Source organism: Alternaria alternata, assembly GCF_001642055.1.
Source record: "Alternaria alternata strain SRC1lrK2f unplaced genomic scaffold CC77scaffold_8, whole genome shotgun sequence".
NCBI lineage: Eukaryota > Fungi > Ascomycota > Dothideomycetes > Pleosporales > Pleosporaceae > Alternaria > Alternaria alternata.
The window spans coordinates 480,348-503,669 of NW_017306197.1; the positions used below are offsets into that span (position 1 = coordinate 480,348).

Sequence of the window (23,322 nt, forward strand, 5' to 3'; positions counted from 1 at the left end):
ACTGTGACATCAAAGTCCACACAACGCCAAAGATACAACGATGGGCGTCACCACCCAACCTTCTCTTCGCAAACCAAGTGACGAGGAAGTTAATCGAAACCGTCTGCGCCATCCATGTCCACATCCTCATTATCAGCCACCTTCCTAGGCTCCTCGAGATCCTTCTTGAAAGCGGCCTTCTTAGCATCTACATCGTCGCGGCTAAGATCCTTCATCCAGCTGTTGTTCCTGACAAGAATTTCCTGGACCCTCTCCCTCCGTTCATCGTTGAGCTTCTTGTACTCTTCAGTCGGCTTCGGTACAGCCTCACTCAGGCCCGCGCGTACGGCGTCTGGCTGCACAAAGTACTGAACGCCACCAGTGCCGAAGGGTTCGCTGTTGATGAAGCTCATGATGTAAGCAGAGGGGCTGATGGAGACTGTGATCTTGTCGCTGTGCTTGACGTGATCAAATCGTTCTTCCTCTGAGAGGTCCTCGGTTCTGGCCAGGCGCTTCTTAAGGTAAGGGTAGTGTACGCGAGACAGGTCGACTTCCTCAGTGGGTTCCACAGCCATGTAGGAGGCGACGTATGCTCGCCAGCGCTTCACACGGTCGAGCGTGTTGAACTCAAAGGTTGGGTCATCCTTCTTGAAGAGGCGTACGTGTGCTTCCATCTTGGTGGGGTTCTGGAAACGTGTTAATATGTAGTCGTTGATATGGGCGAGGCGTTGACTTACGTATGTGATACGGTAGGTGTCAGCATCCTTGGCAAATTTCTCGACCGCCTTTCTATAGCTAATCTCGTTCTTGTGAGTTGTAGTATCGTTGACGCGGTCCTTCCTGAAGAGGTTGTAGATATCAAGGCTCTTATCCTTGTTATCGTGACTCACTACAGCGAGCGCGAATCGGACAAGCGAGCTGAGCAGCCTGTCAAACGAGTATAGCTGCCATCCAATCTGAAGATAATACCTGCGTAGGGTCTCCTCGATGAAGTTCATGTCCACTTCGCCAGATATCTGTTCTGTGAACATGTCGAGCAGCTGTTGATAGTAGTTCGCTGATGACGATGTGTCCTTGAAGAAGTCTTCAGGCTGCTTGTCAAGCATCTTCAACTTCTGCGCTGCTTTGGGTTCTTTGGCCCGATTGATGACCTTTCGGACCTCCTCTTCACTCTCTTTGAGCTTCAACAACCTTTCGTAGAGCATGACGAACATACGGAAGAAGCAGTAGATGGAAGCATTCGAGTACATGTTGAACTCTACGCGTTGGTAGGGTTCTTCATGTTCGAACTCCTTATCGCCAAAAGCCGTGGGGGTAGTAACATATTCTATCCATTCACGTTTTGGTTGATCTGCACGAGGGTTGGAGTTCGAGCTGTCGCCAGCAGCCTCATCGTCCATGCCGGATGTATCTGGAGTACTGTCCCGACTCGCCGATGCAACACTGTCTTCCTTGTCCTTGCGTGGCTTGTTGTTGGGATCGAGAATGGTGCGGCGGAGATCGCCTTTCTTTCCTTTCTGCGAGCGTTGAGAGACATCGTCATCGGGAGAAGGTGTGTCCTCGCCAGAATCGTTTGGTGTATCGCGTCCCGATGTCTGTACCCGTTGCTCGAATTTGGCGGTATCTATGCCAAAGAATAGAGGAACGAACTCTTTGATAAAAGGCACAACCTTGGCAAAGTCGGCACTGTTGTTGTTATCGGCGAAAGTGAGCATCAATCGAGCTACGTCGAAGAGTACCTCCTCGTCTCTGAAGGAGAAGGCAAATTGGTAGTCCGGCTGCGATATCTCTTGAATCTGCTGAAGTCGCTTCTGTTCTTCGTATCGGACTTGGATCTCGTTTGTGAGTGACTTGGGCTGGAACTGTCGCTTGTCGGCCTGCTTGACTGTAATGCTCTGATGGTCCAGGGATTTCCAGAAAATCTTCTGCGTCTGATCGCGCCAGACCTTCTCCCACTCGCGCTGAGCGGCCTTCCAATCCTCAAGCTTAGTCTTCAGCCTGTGAAGAAGTACAGGAACAACGCTCCAGGGCATAGCGAAGAGCTCCTTAATCACGTCCTTTCCTCTGTCGCGGCCGTAGATCTTCATGATAACCCGCTTGTAGATTGTTTCGCTCTGTCCACCAAGTCCAGGCGGTAGCGTGAATCCATTCCTATCCTCCGGCTTCATCGTAAGAAGCTGATTGGCGATTGGTTCAAGCTGTTGAATCGTGCGGCTGCATGCCTCGATATTGAAGTCGTAGTCATGGCGCTCCTCTTCGATTCGGTGCAAGCCCTCTTCAAACGTGTTCTTGCGATGGGCGACGAAACCAGAATCTTCGGAAGCCCATGTCGGATGGGACGCCCACTCGTCGTTTAGGACCGATCGGCACAGTTCGTCGCGCCCGCTACATACACGCTCGCGCTCGCGCCTAGGGAGCAGACGATAGCTGGGACCGAGGCTGCGACAGTTCGATAGCGAGACACGAGAGTTTACAGTCTTTGGACGGGTCTTCTGTTGCTCTTCATCTTCGCCCATGAACTTCTTGAACCAGGCATACAATTCCTGGTTTCCTCCGATGAATGATGCCGCGCGGTAAATCAACAATTGCTTGTCGATCAGATCTTGCGAGTAAAGATTGCAAAGCTTCAAGAACTCATTCATCGTGTTCTTGTTTCCGATAAATTTCTTGACGCGATCAAAGAATGCAAGCTCATCTTGGTTGGGTGACGTAGTAGTCGTCGGTGGCATCGGCTCAGGCAGCGCAGGTGTCAGAGTAGGTGACACTGGTGGACCATCGGGAATTGCCTGCTTTGCGCCATGTCCGGTTTTCGCGCGCTTTGATATGTTAGCTGATGATCCCATTATGTTGTCTTCTACTTAATCCGAACAAAGCCAAATTTCAACTCAGTTTGAGATGAGCGTAAAATTTTGCCCCACCATTAAGCATAGTGATGGTGGTCTTGATGACAATGTTTGTGATGTGGTAGCGTTGGAATGGAAATAAGGTATAACCATGGAAATGGAAGGAAAAGGTAGAGTTTATGGGCAATGCACGTGCCGCATAGAGAAAAACAATGCCATGACCTAGCCCTGCCCGTAATAGTGGAAGATCTTTCACATACCTTGTTGACGCTTCCCTGGTTGTTGTAACCGCCGCGAACGTTCGAGGTCGGTAGTTCCTGTGGCATGGATGGGGGCATGGGCGCAGCCACAGGTCCCTGTCGGTCGCGCTTCCTCTTGTTGTCGCGGTTCGCGGTAGGTGTAGGCGCAAAGTTACCCATCGGTGGCAGGCGAGATGTATCCGCACGACCAGGAGTTTGTTGGTTCGCGGCCGCGCCATAACCTGATTCGCCTCGTACATTGCTGAGCATGACTGCGTCTTCGGCAGCATTCTTAGCAGCCTGCTGTTGCGCCCTGTGCTGAGCAGCCGATTCCGGAAGGAATTGCTTGAAGTCCTCAAGCAGATCGGGCGCGCCGCCGAACAGGTGGGTCACTTGGGCGTACACGTCCTGGATGGGTTTCGATTCTCGCTGGTAGGTCTGTAGTATCTCCAAAAAGTTTTTGTAGATGTCAGGGTGAGCTGCGAATCGATTCTAGGTGACTGTTAGTACATCAAGGTCTAGGTCCACAGAGCGTATTTACCTTGATTTTGTTCACATAGCTGATTGCATGGTTGAACTCAACAGGCCCTCTCTTCTCAGCTGCCGCCCCACCCATCTGTGGGAGCTGAGCAGCACCATTCATGGCTTGTCCTTGCAATGAGGTACTTGGATCAACACTCGGTGACATCATTGAGCGACCAGTCGCAGCTGATACTGCGTTCTGTAATTGAGAAACTCCTCTCTGCTCTTGCTGGTGGGCCAGCGCAGCGGCTGATCCAGCAGGGTCAGGATGAGGACGTGAGGTAACCTCTGGCGAATGCGGTGCTGGGCCCTGCTGCCCCTGTTGTGGCCCATACAGAGGCTGTCCGAGAGTGCGGTTGTTTGGTGAAAACATCGATTCCTGTCCTTCAGGTCCCTGAGCTCTCTGTTGCTGGGGCCAAGGGCGTCCCTGAGCAGTCTCGTAGTAAGTACCTTCGTGTTGGGGACCGTTGCTACCGTTGACGGCGCTGCTGCGTGGCGGCGAAAGCGGCCTTGGAGCAGGCATAGTCGATACCATGGTACCCATTGGCGTCGTCACTCTAATGGCATTTGGGTCGCCGTTAGTGCCACACTCAATCTTGTAGCCAGGTGGCAGAAACGTGTTGAAGCCTTGGATCAAGGCCGGATTGCCCGCGAAAAGAGTTGATACCCTCTCAATGACCCCCGGAGTGTCGATCGCACCACTCTTGAAGTCTTTCATGATATCAAGGAATCGGTTGTATACATCGGGGTGGTCCGCGAACTGAACCTTGACCTGGTCCAGATAGCTCAAGGCATCGTTGAGGATCGGCTGCTGTCCCTGGCCCATGGCCATAGATCCAGGAGGGCCGGCGAAAGGCATCAACATCTGAGCCTGGATAGGTGCTTGCACCGCGTGCTGCATGCGTGGTGTAGTCTGCTCATGTTGCGCGGGCGCATTCCCATACATAGGGCCACTCGGATTGGGACCACCCATGGGTGGCGCGAGGGGTCCATTCATTGGTCCCGATTGACCCAACAGACCGTTCGGACCGTGTATCGTTCGCGTCGAAGGTGCCACTGCCACAGGCTGGTGTATTTGTATTGGCGCTGAGTGGTTTTGATGCGCAGCGTGCTCGCGCTGCTGTCGCTCATGGATCTCTCGATCCCGCTGTTCCGTCTCGCGCTTGACAATCTCTTCTTGCTGGTGCAGTGCGTGCGAATCCATCTCTCTGTCTCTGGTCTCGCGTTCGCGCATCTCGCGCTCTCTGTCAGCGCTGGCCTGCTCCGAAGTCGGCAAGTGTTGTTGCTGCTGCTGGAGAGTTTGCGATATGCCCGGTAACGAGTATGGAGGGGCTTGGGGGCCTTGTTGAGCCTGCGCTCCCGCGTCTGAAGATGGCGGTCGTTGGGCGGACATGTGAGGTGATGAGTGCTGAGGTTGCGCCGTCAGCCCTGGAAGTGTGGGGAGATTCTGGTTGTGGGCCGTCGCGGCGTTTGACGAGTAATACCCGCCACCTGTGATGGAGTTAGCAATGCGAACTGGCGCGTCGTTTGCCTGTGCGACATACCAGATGGTGGTGGGAGTACTGGTCCCGGACCCTGTGAGGGTGACGCATGTGGAGGACCCTGTGGAGTCGCGTTGTTTGGCCTGTCATCACTCGCAAAGTCAGCTTGAATGCAATCAAATAGTGGTGCGAAGAGGAGCTCAGAAGCATCTTCGCCCATCGTGTCTGTTACGGAGGAGGGAGCGGGAGGCGAGTACGCACCCATAGGGACCCAAAGGCCGCGACGCCTGTCCTTGGCCCTGCTCTGTTTGCTGCTGACCCTGTCCACCTGCAGACGCCTGCGACGGCGGCCACCCGTCACGATGCGCTGGATTCATGTCCTCGGCTTTACCAGGCTCGCCGGCGATAAGGGAGCTTACGTGACCGATTCGGGGGTCGCGTTGTCGTGTTTTGAACGGATCAAAGGCTGCTGGAGCTCATGGACGGCTTGTTGTAATGTGCGAAGCTTGATAGATGTGGTGTGGTTCGATTCCAGAAGTTGGTCGCCCGCTGTTGATCAGGAGCAAAAGCGCGGCTGTAGCTGATACGGTTGCCGAAGTCGCGTGAGCCGAACGCCGAAAGAGGATTACACGGAGCTGGAGATGTACGCGACAGTCTCGATTGCCTCAAAAAGCGCAATAGCCTAGGGACAGTCTGGAGATGATGCGTTCTGATCAACCAAGGCCTTGTTCAGGGACCGTGTGGATTATCGTCGGCCCGCAAGGCGGTGGCAGAAATTCAGAAACTCAGCGCGTCATATTGCCGAGCCACTCGGCCGTCAGCCTTGTCAAAAAAGGTGCCGTCTGCCGAAGTCGCCCAGCTTGACGTCTTTGGCTTGTCGCATATTTTCAGACTGATGGATTCACAATCTTTACCTATGAATTCGGTTCAAAGCATGCCAATATGTGTATTCATTGCACGAGACTTCACTCGCTGAACTCAGTTTAATGACGATCATCCATTCCTACCAGAGACGCCTCAGAACAACCAACATAAGAAGACTCGTGGTATTCGTTGACAGATATTCTCCAACACTACGCCACAATTGCATCAAAAGATCCACTGAAAGCTCTCCTTAACCTCGAAGTTTAGTTTCGATCTGCAGCATGTGTTAGTGAATTCCCATCTGTATTTATCGAGCGAGTGGCAATGTTACCTGATATCAGCACTGCTGGCACCAATCAACACTTCAAACTCTCCTTCCTCTGCAATCCAAGCACCTGTCTGCCCGAGACTTGTGTCGAAGTATCCGACGGAGTACTTGTTGAGCGTCAAGATTACGTCTTTCGTTTCGCCAGGCTGCAAGAATACCTTGCCGAAAGCCTGGAGTTCTTTCTCGGGACGTGGGAGTGTCGACTTGACGTCTTTTACGTATGCTTGAACAATCTCATGCGCCGCTACTGAGCCGCTGTTTGTGACTGGTACTGTGATAATGATCTCTCCGTCCTCTTGAAGCACAGTATCGCTAGCTCTTGGTGTTTTGTATTCGAAAGTGGTGTATGTAAGACCGTGTCCAAAGGCAAAGAGTGGTGCGATCTTGGAACGCTCGTAATGCCTGTAGCCCACGTAAATCCCCTCGCCATAGACGGTCTTTAAATTCTCGCCAGGCCAGTTGTGGTACGCAGGATTGTCTTCGATCCGAACAGGGAAAGTCGTTGGCAGTTTCCCACTAGGGCTACTGTTGCCCAGTAGTACATCCGCAAGAGCATTTCCGGCTTCCTGTCCTTGGTACCATGCCTGGAGAATGGCTGGTGCCTTCTGTACCCATGGCATGGTAATAGGTGTTCCGGATTGATTGACGACGACGGTGCGTGGGTTGGCAGCTAGAACAGCTTCTATCAGGCGATCTTGCGAACCGTTCTTCGGAAGGTCCATCGTTTGTCTGTCGTAACCCTCTGATTCCCACTCGGCGTCGAGCCCCACAACAACTACAGCGACATCTGCGTCGCGCGCTGCGTCGGCAGCTTCTTGCAAACGATCTATCTTGTCCTCCTCTTGGTAGCCAATCCGGCAGCCGCCATAGTCGTGGCGACGACCGATGACCGAGACTTTCGATGCAGGCCGTACTTCGTTGGTGCTCTCAATCAGAATTTCCACTGACTTGCCTGCCTCCAGGTGGATTGACTTAAGTACATCCTCTGAAGCAGAGAACATAGCCTCACCTTCTTGAGTCCAATCCCAGTTGTCAATGAAAATGTCGCCATTGATGAACATGCGCCCTGGTCCAACTGAAGCAAAGCTAAAACTGTGGTTACCGGTCGACTTGGGAGTGAGTGTAGTCTTGACTTTGAAGGAGAAGTCTGGAAGAAGTTCCATTGGCGCAGAGTCCCACAGCCACAGATCTGTGCTGACTTTGTGCTGAATGACCGCTGGCTCACCGCTGAATCTGTCGCCCTTGTAGTACTCTAGTTGCACACCGGTTTCACCATTGGATTGGCAGTACGGGGAGGCGAGCGGTAGCCATTTGGAACTGTCGCAGCCTTGGGCAAACGTAATGTCGCCGTCGAATCGATTTTGAAGGCCTTGCCAAGGAGTAACGTTGTAGTAGGGATTGAGGCCTGCACTTCCCCCTCCACTGGCGATAGCTCGCTTGACATTCGGCCCAATCATCGCAATCTTCTTCGCATTCTTGATGGGAAGCACATTGTTCTCGTTCTTCAGAAGCGTCAGTCCTTCAATACCAGCTTGAAGAATAAGGTTCCGTGTCTCAACGTTGTCGATAGACTGCTCTGGCTCTTCGGGTGTCATATTGTTTAGCCCCTTGACACGATCCACGAGATATAAAACTCTGGCGGCCGATTCTTCAATATCACCACGAGTTAGCTCGCCATTCTCTAAACACTCCTTAACTTGCTCGACTTTGCGCCACTTTGATGGTCCCGGCATCTCAATGTCAACACCAGCTCTTATCGAAGGTGCAGTCGCATATGTGCCTGTCCAATCAGAAATAATCGCACCATTCCACTTCCACTCTCCTCGAAGGACTTCCTTGATCGAATGTTCATACTCGTCAGCGTGAACACCATTGATCATGTTGTAAGCACTCATAAGCGCCCATGGTGATGCGTCTCGAACAGCTATCTCGAAGGGTTTCAGGTAGATTTCACGCAAAGGCCTCTCAGCAATGATGGCATCGTACGCCTGTCGCTCAGTTTCTTGCTCGTTGCCAAGGAAATGTTTAATCGTAGCAGCGACACCCTTGCTCTGGAGACCGCGAACATACGATGCAGCAAGCTTTCCGGTAAGGAAAGGATCTTCAGAATACGACTCGAAGTTGCGGCCACCCAGAGGGGATCGGTGCATGCACACCGTGGGTGCAAGCAATACGTGGGCGCCACGTGCCTTCGATTCTTCTCCCAGATGACGGCCGATCTCCTCGATCATATCCACGTTCCACGTGGAAGCCATGGATATGCCGCAAGGAAACAGAGCAGCCTAGCTTTGTCAGCGTGAAACAAGCAGTGCCAAGCCGGAGTGCGTACAGGTGTGCCGTTAGTGAAGAACTCTCCTCGAGCGCCATTGGGCCCGTCAGATGTCTTGATTGACGGTATGCCCTTCTCGGGTATGGCTACTGTCCGCCAGAAGTCCGCTCCTGCAAGTAGTGAGATCTGGAATGGTCAGCTCGACTCAATCCCGAGGCTGCTTCGGCTTTTGAAATAGATTAACGAGGTCAGGTGGGGTCTTAAGCGAATAGAAAAAGCCATTGATTCTGAAAGTCAATCTTCGGAAGCCAATCTCGCTAGGCTTTCTGCCGCAGACATAATCCAAATCGGAGTGTTGCTGCTGGCGAATGATTTGACTCCTAGAAAGACACCCAAAACAAGACCTTGAAGGAAGCTTGCATGAATTCTCATTGTGCTTGGCCATGTAGAACGCTAAAGTCTCAAGGATCTCTTTCATCAGAGTGAGGGGGAACGTACCTGTTCTTCTAAAGTCAGCTTCGCCGCAAGTTGTCTTGCCCTGTCGTCCGGTCGCTCCATCGAGTATATCTTCTTGCCCGCCATTGTTTCTTCTGCCGGTGAAGCGTCCTCTGGTGTTGCGGCAGGTGTCAATGTTGGCGTATCGAGAGTCACCGGTTGGATGTGGATAGCCGCGTGCTTTATGTCGTACTGTCTGATATCTTCTGTCGGGCTAGCGTTTCCTATGTTGATGGTAGCCATTGCAGATCAACCAGAATTAATCATCCAATACGCGGAGTAGTAGAGCGAATTGCCGCGCTTCTTGCCACTGCAACCGACCCGGTAACGAAAGATGGGTTGAAAGAAGACGTAAGCGAGAGAAGGATGACAAGCTCGAGATGCAGCAGACTCAGAGGAAGTCAGTTGAAGTAGATTGTCATCCTTTAGTACTTGCGCAGCGCTGGTAACGATTGTCTCTCTTGACGCATGGACCCAGACAAAGCGCTGGAGTACCGGATCTATTGGAAACAAGCCTTATCCTAGCCACGGCTCGCAGGCACGTCGTCTCAGATCTACAAGGTAAGTGTTATTGGTCGGCGGGGGGCAATCAACCGAAGTTAACGCGCCCGTCTCGATCTGTCGCCAGGAAGGAGGCTCATGTATGATTTCAATCTAGATCCGTCATGACGGCTCCTTGTGGCGAATTCCGAGAGTAACGCGAAGAGTATGATAGCAACGCCTGCTTCTCCACCATGCTGCAGACTATGAGCAGGTAAGAGCCAGACACATCGTGCAAGTACAATGACAAAACAGGTGACACGTAGACCAGGCATGCAAGTTGATGCCGCTCAGCGAGACATCCTTTTCTTGGGGTAAGCAGCGTGGGGCCTGATTCGTCGCCTTCTTTGTTGGACAGTAGACACGGCGGACCTGAACTTCCGAGGCTAGTCTAAGTGGCAGTTGAGCAGATTCCGAAGGGCAAATTAGGCAGTCAAAGGATGATACAGAGCAGTTGCATACCAATCAGTGGTGGGAAATTTCGTAGTGAGGTTGTAGCGGCCCGAGAGGCGGGTATGTTAGCGGGAACCCGGGCCAGTGAACCGTCTGCATCCTGGCGTGCATATCACGCTGACCAAGTGTCCTCCGGGGGCCAAGCGACCGTTGATTGTGGTTGATCGAAGGAATCGGACGTTGAGAGCGACTACCAGACCAGAGAGTCGGAATGGAAACGTCTGGATGTTGATGGTTCTTACCCCACCAACGCAGCACGTGCGCAAGATGCTGTGATTGAACTCCAAGCGACCATGATCGTCGCGAAGCCTGGATATCTTGACCGCGCTTTCATATGCGAGTTCGTATTCCGTTAAGGCTTCGAATCTATTCAGAAACCACTGTCAAAGTCGGCTATCGACTCACGCACCGCCTGATAGCCTTCTACCATCGCGATATCTGGCACACGACACATGAACGAATTAGTCGGGACATCGTTGGAGGGCCAGCAAATGAAAAGGCACTATAGTAATTTATTGTAATCACTTCACATTTTTACAAGTACCAAAAGCTGGTACTAGCAAGTACTTCGTTGAGATGCAAAGCGCTGTATTCTGTTGGTGTTGAAAAGACCATCTGTGGCAGGTGACTCCGGAAGCGTGATCCGCATCACCTTCCGACTCCTCAGTCGCAGTAATATTGAGCTTCCCTAGATCCGAAATCACATGTAATTTTGCCCTGCGACACGATGAAGGTATCATGGTGTACCAATATAATGGGGCAATGATTTTAGAGCATATTGGCCAGTATACGCGTTATTAGTGAGATCCTAGAGGTTACTGGGCCGAGTGTTGAAGCGCATCGATGTATGCAACAAGACTCGTGTAGTGCACTTTGAAGTCTCTTGTATGAGACAGTAGTGCATAACCAAAACTATCACTTTGATGCTCATGCCGCAATTACAGCATGAACACAAGTAAACAATGACTATACACCGTTGTTCTACCTGATTGCTCACCCATCGATCAAAGGGTTTTTCAACGTAGTCCTCTATTCTCCACATTAGCATCTCTGGTGATGCATTGAGTTTGAATCTACCAATCCTCCTGTTTCCTTCCATGCATAGCGGCTTGTCGCTGTCTAAGTGCCTCTGCTAGTCCACCAGCGATGCTACCACTGCTATCTCTCGCGCTCTCCATGGTGCTACCTCCACTACCACTGTACCCACTATCCCGCCCAGAGTCACCGTTGATAGCCTTTCTAGCAGCAGGACGTTTGGCAGGCGGAGCCGGAGGCTTGGGCTTGCCGTTCGCTGGGCGGGCAGGTGGCGCTGGAGGTGGAGGCGGAGCGGCAGCACGTTGGACAACTTCCTCAAGGTACGCAGAAGGTGCCCAACCGGAAGCGGACTTGTCAAGACGGGATGCTAGCCACCAACCTGTCACATGTTCGTTAGTATGTCAATTCATCCGTAGATCAGGGTGTACGCACCATTGCCCTCCTTCTGTGTGACCAGGATGATCTCGTCTTTCCCGAGACTCAGCTCTCCAGCACTCTGACCTGCAAAGTCATACAGCGCCTTGTACCGAGGCTCTTTTGGTTGAGCTGGCGCCGGCGGCGGCGGAGGAGGCGGAGGGGGCGTGCGCGATGAACCGGCTGACGCGGTACGCGCGTGAGCGCCCATGCCATTTGACAAGGCAGCGACCGGTGCGGGAACGGGTCTGGCTTGCGACACTTCTGGCTGAGGTACAGCTCTCGGTTGCGCAGCGGCAGGCGTGGGCACAGCTCTCGGTTGTGCTGGACGAGAGGCAAGCTTTGAGGGACCTCCACCAGGGCCACCGGGCCGCAACAGCTTACCCTTTGTGATGGGCTTTGCAGCGATCTGCTTGCCTTTTGGTGTGGGTTTAGAGACAGAGTTGGGTGGCTCTCCTGGTCCAGTGTGGATGGTGCCACTTTTGTACAGGTCGTCTCTCGGCACTGCGGGATCTTTGACGACCTTGACTTGGGCCGGCTTGCCAGGCTTCTTATTGTACTGAATCCTACTTTGTGTCAGCAGCTTCCAGATGCAAATGAACTGTTTTACTTACGTCTCGCCTATCTGAAGTGTCAGTGAACCCCGCAATACGTTCGTCAGCTGAGTGAAGAACTCGGTCTTAAAAACGCAGTTCACGAGTGGATCAGGCTCGGTGGGTGACCCAGCACCGATCGAGAACCAGTCGTCTTTGAGTGTAGAACAACTAATCATCTTAATCGCGCCCACAGGTATTGTCCTCTCGGCCTGGATCTGAACTTGGCGATTCACCATGACCTGCTTGACGAGGTAGACGTTCTTCTTCGTGAGGATCAGCGAGCGAGCTTCTGGTTTACTCGATCGACCAAGTTTGGAGACAAGCACCTCCGCTCTACATGAGAATGGTACTTCCTCATTCGAGGATATACCAATGGCACCAGCAATGACCTCACCAGGGCCACCTTTGTTGCCAATACCGAGATAGTCGCCCATAAATCTTCGGGAACCAATCAAACTATACCTCCTGCGCTCTTTACGGCCTTGGAGGATCTTGTGCCCTTGGTCTCGCCATTCGATGAATTCTTTGCCTCCGTTGAGCTTTCGCCAGAACCGCTGGATCCGTACTGCACACTCTGTTCGGTATCGCAGGTAGTTTCTCCATGCACGTTGAATGCGAATAGCCATATTATGCCAGTATTTGTCGCGCATTGTCTCCAAGGCGAACAGCGTCTCAGGAGTCTTGATGAACACCTTTGTTGTACCGATCTGGAATTCCTCCGCTGGAATATTGGTATCTTTCAAGATCTGTTTCGCTCCGGTCTCGTAATCCCCAGTCCAAGTGTATTCTCCGGCATACGAACACTTGGGTGACAACAAGAAGAATCGTTCCACAAACTTATCGAAGGTTTGACGTGATGCGAATCCGGCTCTTCGAATGCGCACGTTCTCTTGAAGACCCAAGTATTTGACCTGATGAAGTACGTTGGCATCGGTGAATTCCTTGGGCGACTTGTTTTCGTTGGGCTTGATAGTACGGATGTAGGACGGACGAGCTTGCATCAGAGTCGTTACCAGGTCGTTCGCAGAGGCCTTGATCTTATCTCCAGCCGTTGGGGGTCGCCGCCTGTTGTCCTGGTCTACCTGATTCGGGAAGAGCGTATGTACAAAAGTGTTGCTACTTTGTCCGAGCAGGTTTAGCAGGTCCTTTAGTAACTGGTCTTTGTTCTTGTCGGTCATGCCATCAATCGCGTACGAGACTTCACCAGCATAGTGCTTGATGACGAACTGACCCTGACGAGGCGTGAAGTTGGGGTTCGACGATAGAGCGTTTAGTCTCTGGACGAAAGTTTGATCCGCGGCGGTTGGGTCGGCATGGGCTGTTGCACAGGCGTCGTTCAGGGCAGCAAAGACACCCGGTGGCCGCTTCTCCTCGATCAAATCGCACACAATCTTGTTGTCGAAATACTTGATGGGCGTCCACTTGATCTGCTCGCGCTCGTACTCTTCTTGCTCCGCCTTGAGCGTCAATTGGATGAAGATCTGTTGTAGTTTCTCGTTGACGTAGTTGATGCACAATTGCTCGAAGCTGTTCTTTTCGAAGATCTCGAAACCGTAAATGTCCAAAATACCAATGGACTGGGCGGTCGCGCCTCGGGCCTTCAAGGAAACATTGACGCGTTCCACGATCCAGTCGAAAAGGTTGAAGTAGATTCCCTTTGATAGCGCGTCTCGGACTGCGCCCGCTTGCGCGCAGTTCAGAGGTACGTCATATACGGAACCTCGTCGTCCTCCTCGACTCGTCTCCATAACACGAATGGTAAGGGCTTTGTTGACATGCGCCGAGTCTACTTCGAGGAGATAAGCCACAAAATCCACGACTGACTGGTCCACAATGGCTGCGTTGCCAGAATCATCCTCACGGAACGTTACGTTTCCTAGCCACAGAATTGCTGCAAGCATTCGGAAGATGTTGTCCTGCTCAGCTTGTGGTAGTCCAATGACCTTCATGGCATTCAGCGTGTCGTCGAACTCGGCATGATCGTCGATTCCTGGGACGTCGAAGCATTTAGATTTACTCGTGTATAGGTAGGCTTGCGGTTGTTGTAGGCCGAAGATTTCTGTTCGTGTCAGCACAGGTTAAGGGTCTACGGAGGTGTAGTATACCTCTGTATTGCGAGGATGCGGCTTTTGTGAACTGGTAGAAGATATGGAAGTTGCGCTCGTTTGTGATCTGACCAGTCACCCGCGTCTTCTCAAGTAGGTAGTTGTTGATGTTTGCTCCCACTGGCTCTCCTTGCGCATTGAAGTGGATCTCGAGGTACTTTCCGAACCGCGACGAGTTGTTGTTTCTCAGCGTCTTTGCGTTTCCGAAGGATTCGAGTAAAGGGTTGGTGGCCAGCACCATGTCCTTGATCTCCTGGATAGACGAGTTGCTGCCTCCTGAGACGTTGGCGATGTACTGCATAAGTCGCTTCGCTGCTTCTGTCTTTCCTGCTCCTGATTCGCCAGAAATGATGACACATTGATTCTCCTTGTATGCGTTCATATTGTAGTAGGCGGACTCGGCGATTGCGAAGACGTGAGGGGGCACCTGTCTCTCGTTAGCTCTGCGTGCCGGTGGAGGGATAAACACCGCACCTCCAGCCTGTTCTTGCCCTTGTAGCTCTCCAGCACTTGGTCGGTGTATATGCCCACTGCCACTTGTCAGCATCCCTCTCGCAAGCGCAAATCCTCGTACGTACAGTCGCGGAACGGGTTGACCGAGACCAACACATGTCCAATGTATGTCTGCGCCCATAGTCAGTCGTTGTCCTTGTCTATCGCTGCACATGTGTGCGACGCGGGGCTGGCGCAAGCGGGTCGACGCACGTATATCTCGCCATTTTCGAAGCGCTTCTTCAGGTTCTCATTGATGGCCTCATTGGAGACCTTGCTAATCAAGGTAAGATCCGACACACCGACTTCCTTCTTCTTGGTGGTCTCGAAGACGGCCTTGGTTGCGAACTGGGCCTTTGGCTGGGCGCCTCCTCCGGCTTTGCGCGCGGCGCGGTTGGTTTTCCCCTACACCAGGAATGTGTGAGCAGATATTCCTCCATCCACGTCCTTGTGCCTCTTACCATGATTGGTGCCCGACGTCGAGCTGGGACCTGTAGCTTAAGCCGGCCAGTGGGGTAGTAAGTGTGCTGCTGAGTCCAGGGTGCAGCAAATATTCAAACAATAGACGGCAAAGCCAGGTAGGGTCGCTATGGAAAGAGCAGCCGCTCCAAGGTGTGGGTGTCTAAGGATGGCTGCAATGCGGTTGTTGAAGACAGGCCAACGTCAGAGCCCTGGACGTGGAATCGGGCGCTTCGGAATGGGTACTCGCCCCATTCCGCACAGCCACAGTTATTCCAGTACGAAGTACGCGTACGCTGCCGCGGCGGCTGGAATATCTTCGTAATCTTGCCTCACCTCCATTGCCTGCCGTCCTGCACAGGTGAGACTGTTATTCATCATGGTTGCATTGCTTCCACCATCACCGCCGACGCTCACGTTGTTGCACCATTCAATCACCGTCGCTGTGACCCATCCAGGCTCGGCCCAGCTTCCGCATCAATCACTGTCGCAGCAGAGGCGCAACACAAGGACAGCCCGAGTCTGCCGCGTACGCTTAATTTCTCGTGACGTGTCACAGTTTTAGGCATTAGGCACCAATATCTTGGTGTTCGTGACCAGATGCGTGTTCAGTCGTATTCAAGGTTATCGCTACGAGGAAACGCCCCAACATGCAATCCGTCATGAATGAGTGTTCGAACGAAAGCGAACAGCACTGCTCAATAGCACAGACGCCATGGAAATGCCCAGTGCCTAATAAAAATATCCCAAATCCCACAAACGCCATCGCTTTAGCCTTGAAGCTGGTCATTCAATCATCATGAGAAAACATCACCACCAAAACGCCCTACACTCGCCCAGTCCAAACGCTTTGACTCTTCCAGCTGGGGACCCCCCCAAGAGTACACTTTGGGATCCACGAGGCAGCCTAATCCTCCCTCTTGACACCACTCCGAGACCACAGCGTAGATGAATTCGATCTTTGCGCGGAGGAGATTGCCCTCTGTAAGCTCTTTGTAACTGTCCTCCTTGTCGGCTGAGCCGTATAGAAGCTGTTGCAATGAGCCTCGCAGATGTGCTCGAGCTTTAACGTGCTTCCATGGCACATTTCCCGTCTCTTCGAGGAGAGACGTTGCATCAAGTGGTAGGCAAAGGAAATGTCCATAGCCTGCGTCCGACGATAGAACGAGCTTCGTATGATCAGGAAAGTTGAACTGGGGAACTGTTAGATGAGCTTTGGTGTACGTATCAGAAGCACTTACTTGGAAGGAGCCATCGTCGAAACCCCAGATCCCGACGTTACCCAGGCGTTGATAAAATCGAACAAAGTTTACGCGGGGATCTTTCCTGAGCGGCTTTTCTTCGTCACCAAACGTCGCACACATGTACTTTCCAAACTTGTGCCAAACAGTCCGAATCTCCTCAACTCGTCGCGATTCTAGTACCTCAATCTGCGACAGTCCTCGATCCTTCTTGACGGTCGTGTAGTAATTCAGTGCAACGCTTTTGGCGAGCTCTCGGTTGCCGCCGGCCTTCCGTAGATGGTTGTATCCGTCTGTCGCAAAAGCGATGGTAACGGGGTACTGCTCCTCTGCTGAGAGGAGAGTTCCAATACTACCATCATTGAGGACGTATCCAACCCCATACCTGCGGCTGTAGTCTACCCATTTTGCAACAAATGGCAACTGCGGTGGTTGGTCTCTTCTCGACTTCGTAGGCTTCTTATCGAGAGCTCGTTCAAGATTGTCTCGGAACGTCATCAAGCGCGCCAAAACAGTCACCGGATCGGTGGCAGGCATGTCATTGCTGACGGTTCGATAACGAGCGGCACTTTTAGTCGACGTTGCTTGAGCCGCTGATTCCGGCTTGTCGCTCTCTTCAACGCTCGTCTTGGTGACTCGTAAAGGTGGGAGATCAGGCAGTCCGTTTGATGTCGTCTTTGGTGCCTCTTTTGCGCTCTCCTTCGCTGTCCGTGCTCGCGTGGAAGTTCTTGCCTCTCGAGGGACGCGTAGGGGAGCTGGCGCGGAAGCCGTATTCGCAGTGACACGGCCAGGGTTCGAGATCTTGCGCGCTGCCCTTAATCGGGTCGGCTGTTTGTCCAGTATTCTGTGCGCAGGCTCAGGCTCCTGTACCGGCTCCACGTTTTCTTTTAATGTCTGCATCGCCTGTTGCTCTCGTCTCGGAGCCCTAGCCACACGACTCTTTGTCCGCTCGTTTCCGGTAGTTTCTGAGAGAGCTTGACTTTCTAGTGACGATTCTTTCTCTTCCGATATTTCACTGAGTCCTCCTGTTGGCAGATGCGGCCATTGCACGCGGGCGGGGAAAGGTACATATACGACGTCTTTGGAGAAGGGTATGTTTGGCTGTTTGCCAGCTTCGATCTCCTTTTGGCAGTCCCTCGCGACAGTCTTGTTCGTCCTGCGACCGTAGGTTCCAAATGCTTTTCCTTGTTCGTACTCGCCGACGGACGAGGACTTGCAAAGCTGCCACCATTCCTCGGTATATCCACGTCTGATTGTCGATGCTGTCGGTGGACGGTTCTTCGGCCACTTCGGTACGCGGGAGGTGCATCCACTGTCTAGTTCCAACGGAATGTAGCCCAGTTTGAAGAATGGGTGCGCTACGATCTGGTCGGGAGTCGGTCGCTCGTCTTCGTGCACCAACAATAACGAAACGATGTCGCGGAGGTCGTCGGTGATTTCATTGGCAAACCTGGCCAGGTCTGGCCAAGTGTATTCGCGAGCCTTCAACTTCCGGTAAATGTCCTCGCGCTTGGCGGCATGGAATGGCGCTCTTCCGACCGCCAGTGTGTACATCATGATTCCAATAGCCCATAGGTCAACCTTCTCGTCATGACCCTTTCCTGTCTTCTCCAAGACCTCTGGGGCAAGGTAGTTGGGTGTGCCGCACATGGTTGTCCGACGGATCGCCCCATAGTCGCTCTGTGACACCAATAGTGCTGCAAGACCAAAGTCGCCGACTTTGACGTTCATGTCGCGGTCGAGGAAGAGGTTGCCTGTCTTGAGATCGCGGTGTACGATGTTCCGTTGGTGTAGGTATTTGATTGCGCCGCATGTCTGGATCATGAATCGCCTAATCTCAGGCATGGTGAAATATTTGCGCTTCTTGATCGCATCGGCAAGGGAACCGTTTTCGCATAGCTCCAAGACAACATAGGTGCTTGATTCGAAAGAAAAGGCGCGGAAGAACTCGACGATGTTGGGATGGGATAGCTTCGAGTGGATCTGTAATTCAGTAACAAACTGAGGCGCGTCAGCAAACATGCGTCCACCGTGTCCAGGCTCTCTGTACCTTTTGCGCCAGCTTGGGAGGCTCCATTTTGGATTTGACAATCTTCAGAGCGACTGTAGAGCTGCCGAGATGCTCATGGCCCAGCAGCTTCGCGCGATGGCAGATAGCGAAGCCGCCTTTGCCGAGCTGTGCTCCCGTTTCATATTGGAGTCCCTCTGGATCCTGGACCACGGCCGGCGGGGCATCTGCGTGTATCGACGAGGCAGACATTGGCGTGGTGGTGGTAGTTGGAGAGATGATGGAATCGAGAACAAGGTCGCAGAGTGTTGATGGCATGTAAACAAGGGCCCGCTTAGCGTCGTTGCTAGGGCTGTCGGCCAATCGGTGCCCGGCACTGTCCGCTCGATGCACGCGGCCTTGCACAAACTTGCACTTGAGATGGTGCAGGACAAACCAAGACTGTTTTGAATTAGTACTGTGAGCTGTCCATGCATCTCGTCATGCGTCCCGCGTCGTCGCTGAGATGCTAGTCCCACTCTCAAAAGCCATTGCCGTCGGTGGATCTCCGGCCAGCCCAAGGCAGCATCGATTTGAACATCGAACCTGCAGCTATGTTCAACACCACCGTTGATTTAACCACGAACCGCTGTCCAGCTCTCTACATGTGTCTGTTCGTATGAGGCTTGAAATGAAAAACCGCTCGCCGGTCAATTACCTCCATACCTCCCCACAGCCTTCCGAAACGCTCTCGTAACCGATTATGTCTCTCACGCTCAAAGTTACGTCGCTGTTCGTCCGGACTCTCGCAAAGCCCGTAGCAGTACGTTCGTTAGCTTCTGACATGTATAGCCCTAGCTGATGTCGTCCAGAACGCCATCAAACGCAATGCCCACGAACACGACCGATTTCGTCGAATATGCGTCAAATTCGCCCAAGGCCTGCATCGCGTGGATATGCGCATGCGCCTCGGCCTGCTGCAGGACCCCGCTGTCATAGACAGGCAAATCAAGAAAGAAGTCGCCCTAGCAGAGGCTGCGCGCAAAAAAGCAGCGGCACCCACGGTCCTCACCGAAGAGGAAATGAAGGCAGAGGAAGCTCTCACAGAGAAGGAACGAGATGCGATCAAGAAAAAGGCTGAGGAGAGGATCAAGCCACGCATACGACCTCTGTCCGAACAAAAGGCCATCGAGATGGGTGCCAACTTCGCTGCTGAAACCTTCATATTCGCCGTCGGTATTGCTGTGATTCTTGTTGAGCAATGGCGGCAAAGAAGAAAGGCCAAGAATGCCAGAGACGATATAAGGGAAGATTTGGAGGAGGTGCAGGCTGAGCTCAAGGCGGTCAAGGCAGAGTTTGAGGAGTTCAAAGCGAAACATCCAGAGCCAGTGTCGTCAAAGCTACTGGGGTTTTGGAAGGGTACTGGGAAGAAGGAAGACGACAAGATTGAAGCTGTGAGCACCGAGGCGAAGCCGGCGCCCGTCGAGACTCAAGGCGATGCTGCGCAAACTGCGAATGGGACGCCTACAACGCAACCAACCCAGCATAAGGATTTAGGAATGTATACCCGGGAAGCGTAAATACTCGCAGGCTGGCGATCCTGTACCTCTCAGGTCGAGCTTAGAGGCCCGTCTTGTTGTGGTTTATCAAAAACTTCGTTACGATCATCTCCTCTCATGATACCCTTTCGGCATAATAGACGCATTTGGTTCACAGTCTCCTCCCCGGTTTGTGATTCATGACGCATATTGTGGATGTATCCAGTTGCTTCTAGGATATTGTTGTCTACATCGATGTATCAAGCATGTATCAGATCCAAAAGAGACACCTCAAATAGTCTTCTTTCTTTGATAAGCTGTCTCTATTATGGCCCGTTCATGCCCCCTTAGTCGCTCTATCTGTCTCTGTCTACGTGCCTTCCACAACAACATGCTCAGCTCCACAGCATCAGGGACGATTACATATACAACGAGCGCACATATCTCTCATCTCTCACCTCTCACCTCTGACGACCACGCGAACTGATTTGTTTTAACGTCACGTTTATAGCGATCGATACCGGAACCATTTCACGCCTGCGCTCATCATGAACGTTTCACACTATACCAACAAGACCAAACCTATCTTAAATGAGAAGGAGCGCTCCGCAGTTCCAAACATGTATCCACCAGACATTACTACCCATCCTGTCAACGTTGTCGTCTCCGCCCAATTAGACGGTGCAAACGACCACTATTCCCGTATGACCAACAGCGCAATAGGCTACATTCAGCACAGTACCCAGCTCTACTTTCAGCAACAACACCAGGCCCGGATCCCGCTTCCATCTCACAACGTAGCTTCTGTGCTGCCACCTCGCCAACCAGCGCGTGTCGTCGTCAATGCAGTCAACGTTCTACTCCCCTACTGCACGACTGAGCCGCCACTGGATGAAGCACAGGTCATTGCTCTAAGTGACGTTGTGGGTAGTCTGAAGGAGCTTGCGATACTAGCTCTGGGTGCTGCATCTGGTGCGGCCGGCTGTATGAAGAAACTGGAAGGCGCAGTGGGTCCGCGGGCAGCAGGAAACATTGCAGAGTTCTTTGCCGACGAATGGGAAATTGAAGGTTAAGAGAATTCATAGCTCCGGACTGGGGAGTGAGACGGTGGTTGGCTCCTGCATCATGGAATTGACAGTTAGGGGGTGGTCGGGTGGAGTAATGAAAGCAGTCACTGGGAATCAGGAGGAAGATGTGAGCTGCTGGCGATGAGTTGTCTCATTCGTTGTCAAGGACAACCTTTGCGCTCGCTACCAAATCATTTATCAGGTTTACAGAGTATACAAAAGCCTCGCTCCCGCCTATCTCTTCCATGTCTCTCACCTTCAAGTCAACTCACCGATGGTATTCAAATAACATATCTGACCAGTAATGACAAGAGATCAGTATACTTTTGACATCGAAATTCCGGACACTGTTGTGCGTGAAGTTCAAAGGAGAACCGGAGGACGAGCGTGGAGTGGTAGCCTATCCCTCACAGCCGCGTTAGCCAAAGCTAAGCGCGTTGATCTCTTTTCTCCCGAATGCCTCCTACCAGTGCGCCACATCACGAACATCATGTGGTAGCGACATTGGAAAAGTTCCGAAGTGTTCCCGTGAGTAAAGAAGTAGCAGCTGGCTGGTATGAGCATTCTGAGAGAGGGTTCTTAACGGATGCGGCAGATTCAGTGCAAGAGCTACGTGAATCTGCGGAACACCTACCTTGACTACGACTGGGTTCTATCAAGGGTGAATCATGCCAATCTCAATGACCTGACTAGGAGAAATGTGCGAAAGTAACATGTTAGACCAACCAGTCGCTCGTTTTTACTCATACACCGTAACACTACAGTATAAATATCAGTAGTTCTTCAATTCGTTTCTCTAAGCTTTGATATGTGCCTTCATCTGCTAATGATCGAGGCATTGTATCGCTAACTCAAATCATCGATGGAAGAGACAGCATACTTCGTTACCCGAAGGTACTAAGGAATCTTTTTGCATAACTTGACCAATATTATCTACTGCAACGACAAGGTATCATACATTATCCACTACATCGTCCACGGACACAGACTTTTCTAGCTCTGCTGTTAGACCAGCCGCTCCCCCAACATTTCCTCAACTTATCCCGGATGACATTGGGAAGCGAGGTCCCAAAGATATTGCGAAGACCTTAAGTAATCTACGAAGAACCAAAGCTGGTGATGTTGATTCCAATACCAGCCAACGCCGGCCCGGCATCCAGATCCAGGTTGATCGTGTTACTCTTGATCGCGTCTTCGTAGTACGTAAGATGCTGGTCACCCTTCACGCTCGAGTTGCCCACGATCTGAAGCGGTAAGATACCGTTCTTGTATTTGCCCTGGATTAAGCCCAGAAGAGTGAGCTGTTCGACGTGGCTTTGTAGAGGGAATTTGTTCTCCCCAGGCGTGAGGAAGACGTTCGGAATGAGAGCATAGCCAATCGGAGTGCCATCGACGGCGAGGTTCATGGTGACGTTGCCCAGATCGAGTGTCATGACAGACGGGTTGGGAATGGTGACGTTGGCAATAAGGTTGGAGCCATCTGACAAAATCTCGTCTTTACCGGAGAGAAGGCGAACGTCGATTATGTTAAGCCCGGAAAGTTTATTTAGTCCTGTAAACATGTTAAGACTATGGTCCAACATAGGTCCAAGGGGCGCATACCTTTCATCGTAACGACCTTGTTATAATCGACATCCATAGATGGTAGACCAGAGAGGTGAATAGTCGTCTTGCCATCAAGGTGGATTTCAAATGTCTCGGCATCCAGAACAGCTCGAGTGTAGTTTGAAAATGCATCTGCGTTCGCGAACTTGACGTCTTGATCAACAGTAATACGCGTTTCTGCTTCAGATTTGGCCTCCGGTATCTCAACGTAAAGGAAAGGCTCCTGGCCTTCGAGCGACAAACCGGCACGGAAGGCATCGATCTTAGGGTGGTAACTACTATCACTCCTGATGACAGTATCGATCTTTAAATGTATCCCATCTGCTTGCGGATCCGTCACCTCTTGGGAAGTAACTTCGATTGTCGAGGAATTGATCTCATGCTGTGCCTTCTTTGGCACACCGACGAATATGATTGGCAAAACAATGACCAAAACAATGATCACGAGTACCAGACAATCTGAAGTAGTGTAAACAGAAAGTAAGTTGATGGTACTAGAACACACTTACCACACCACCAAAATTTTCTGCAGTGGTTCTTCATGCGTCCTTTTGCGCCTGGCGTTGGCCCTGGTGGATACAGCTTGTTGATGACGCCGCCTTTCTTCTGGGGCGTAGTATACACATCGTCTGCCCGTGCCTGTCCGGCGGTCTTGTCGTCCATACTGAAGGCCTTCTGTTAGGTGTAAAGATGATGTAGAGTAAAGTTCGACAAATCTGGAATCCACCGGTTGATGGCGATTCAGGCCACCTGTGGACTCTCCAGGGGAC

The 23,322-nt window shown here is 52.0% G+C and overlaps 6 protein-coding genes across 6 annotated transcripts; 2 read left to right on the forward strand and 4 right to left on the reverse strand.

Moving 5' to 3' along the window:
- Window positions 1–89: 89 nt before the first annotated feature.
- On the reverse strand, window positions 90–5,796 carry CC77DRAFT_1093916 (hypothetical protein; the record flags this gene model as incomplete). Its single annotated transcript, XM_018529709.1, has 6 exons — window positions 5,326–5,796; window positions 5,128–5,207; window positions 3,603–5,074; window positions 3,083–3,553; window positions 717–2,795; window positions 90–665 (listed from the first exon to the last, which is right to left on the reverse strand). The coding sequence occupies exons 1-6, from the start codon at window positions 5,439–5,441 to the stop codon at window positions 90–92; spliced, it is 4,794 nt and encodes a 1,597-aa protein (XP_018387004.1). The 5' UTR covers window positions 5,442–5,796.
- Window positions 5,797–6,153: 357 nt separating this feature from the next.
- On the reverse strand, window positions 6,154–9,263 carry CC77DRAFT_933344 (hypothetical protein; the record flags this gene model as incomplete). Its single annotated transcript, XM_018534310.1, has 4 exons — window positions 6,154–6,202; window positions 6,260–8,538; window positions 8,586–8,711; window positions 9,024–9,263. The coding sequence occupies 4 exons, from the start codon at window positions 9,261–9,263 to the stop codon at window positions 6,154–6,156; spliced, it is 2,694 nt and encodes an 897-aa protein (XP_018387005.1).
- Window positions 9,264–10,693: 1,430 nt separating this feature from the next.
- On the reverse strand, window positions 10,694–18,783 carry CC77DRAFT_1039824 (hypothetical protein). Its single transcript, XM_018527173.1, has 10 exons — window positions 18,406–18,783; window positions 16,356–18,356; window positions 15,945–16,307; window positions 14,869–15,060; window positions 14,742–14,787; window positions 14,638–14,693; window positions 14,164–14,590; window positions 12,077–14,117; window positions 11,481–12,028; window positions 10,694–11,427 (listed from the first exon to the last, which is right to left on the reverse strand). Exons 1-10 carry the CDS (start codon window positions 18,679–18,681, stop codon window positions 11,087–11,089), a joined length of 6,291 nt encoding a protein of 2,096 aa, XP_018387006.1. The 5' UTR covers window positions 18,682–18,783; the 3' UTR covers window positions 10,694–11,086.
- On the forward strand, window positions 18,716–20,178 carry CC77DRAFT_816322 (hypothetical protein). Its single transcript, XM_018533303.1, has 3 exons — window positions 18,716–18,822; window positions 18,876–19,165; window positions 19,215–20,178. Exons 2-3 carry the CDS (start codon window positions 19,106–19,108, stop codon window positions 19,920–19,922), a joined length of 768 nt encoding a protein of 255 aa, XP_018387007.1. The 5' UTR covers window positions 18,716–18,822; window positions 18,876–19,105; the 3' UTR covers window positions 19,923–20,178.
- Window positions 20,179–20,428: 250 nt separating this feature from the next.
- Window positions 20,429–20,953, forward strand: CC77DRAFT_1007922 (hypothetical protein; the record flags this gene model as incomplete). The annotated part of the gene is made up of 1 exon (XM_018523501.1): window positions 20,429–20,953. One exon carries the CDS (start codon window positions 20,429–20,431, stop codon window positions 20,951–20,953), a length of 525 nt encoding a protein of 174 aa, XP_018387008.1.
- Window positions 20,954–22,044: 1,091 nt separating this feature from the next.
- Window positions 22,045–23,215, reverse strand: CC77DRAFT_1007923 (hypothetical protein; the record flags this gene model as incomplete). The annotated part of the gene is made up of 3 exons (XM_018523502.1): window positions 22,045–22,499; window positions 22,550–23,011; window positions 23,062–23,215. 3 exons carry the CDS (start codon window positions 23,213–23,215, stop codon window positions 22,045–22,047), a joined length of 1,071 nt encoding a protein of 356 aa, XP_018387009.1.
- Window positions 23,216–23,322: the final 107 nt, after the last annotated feature.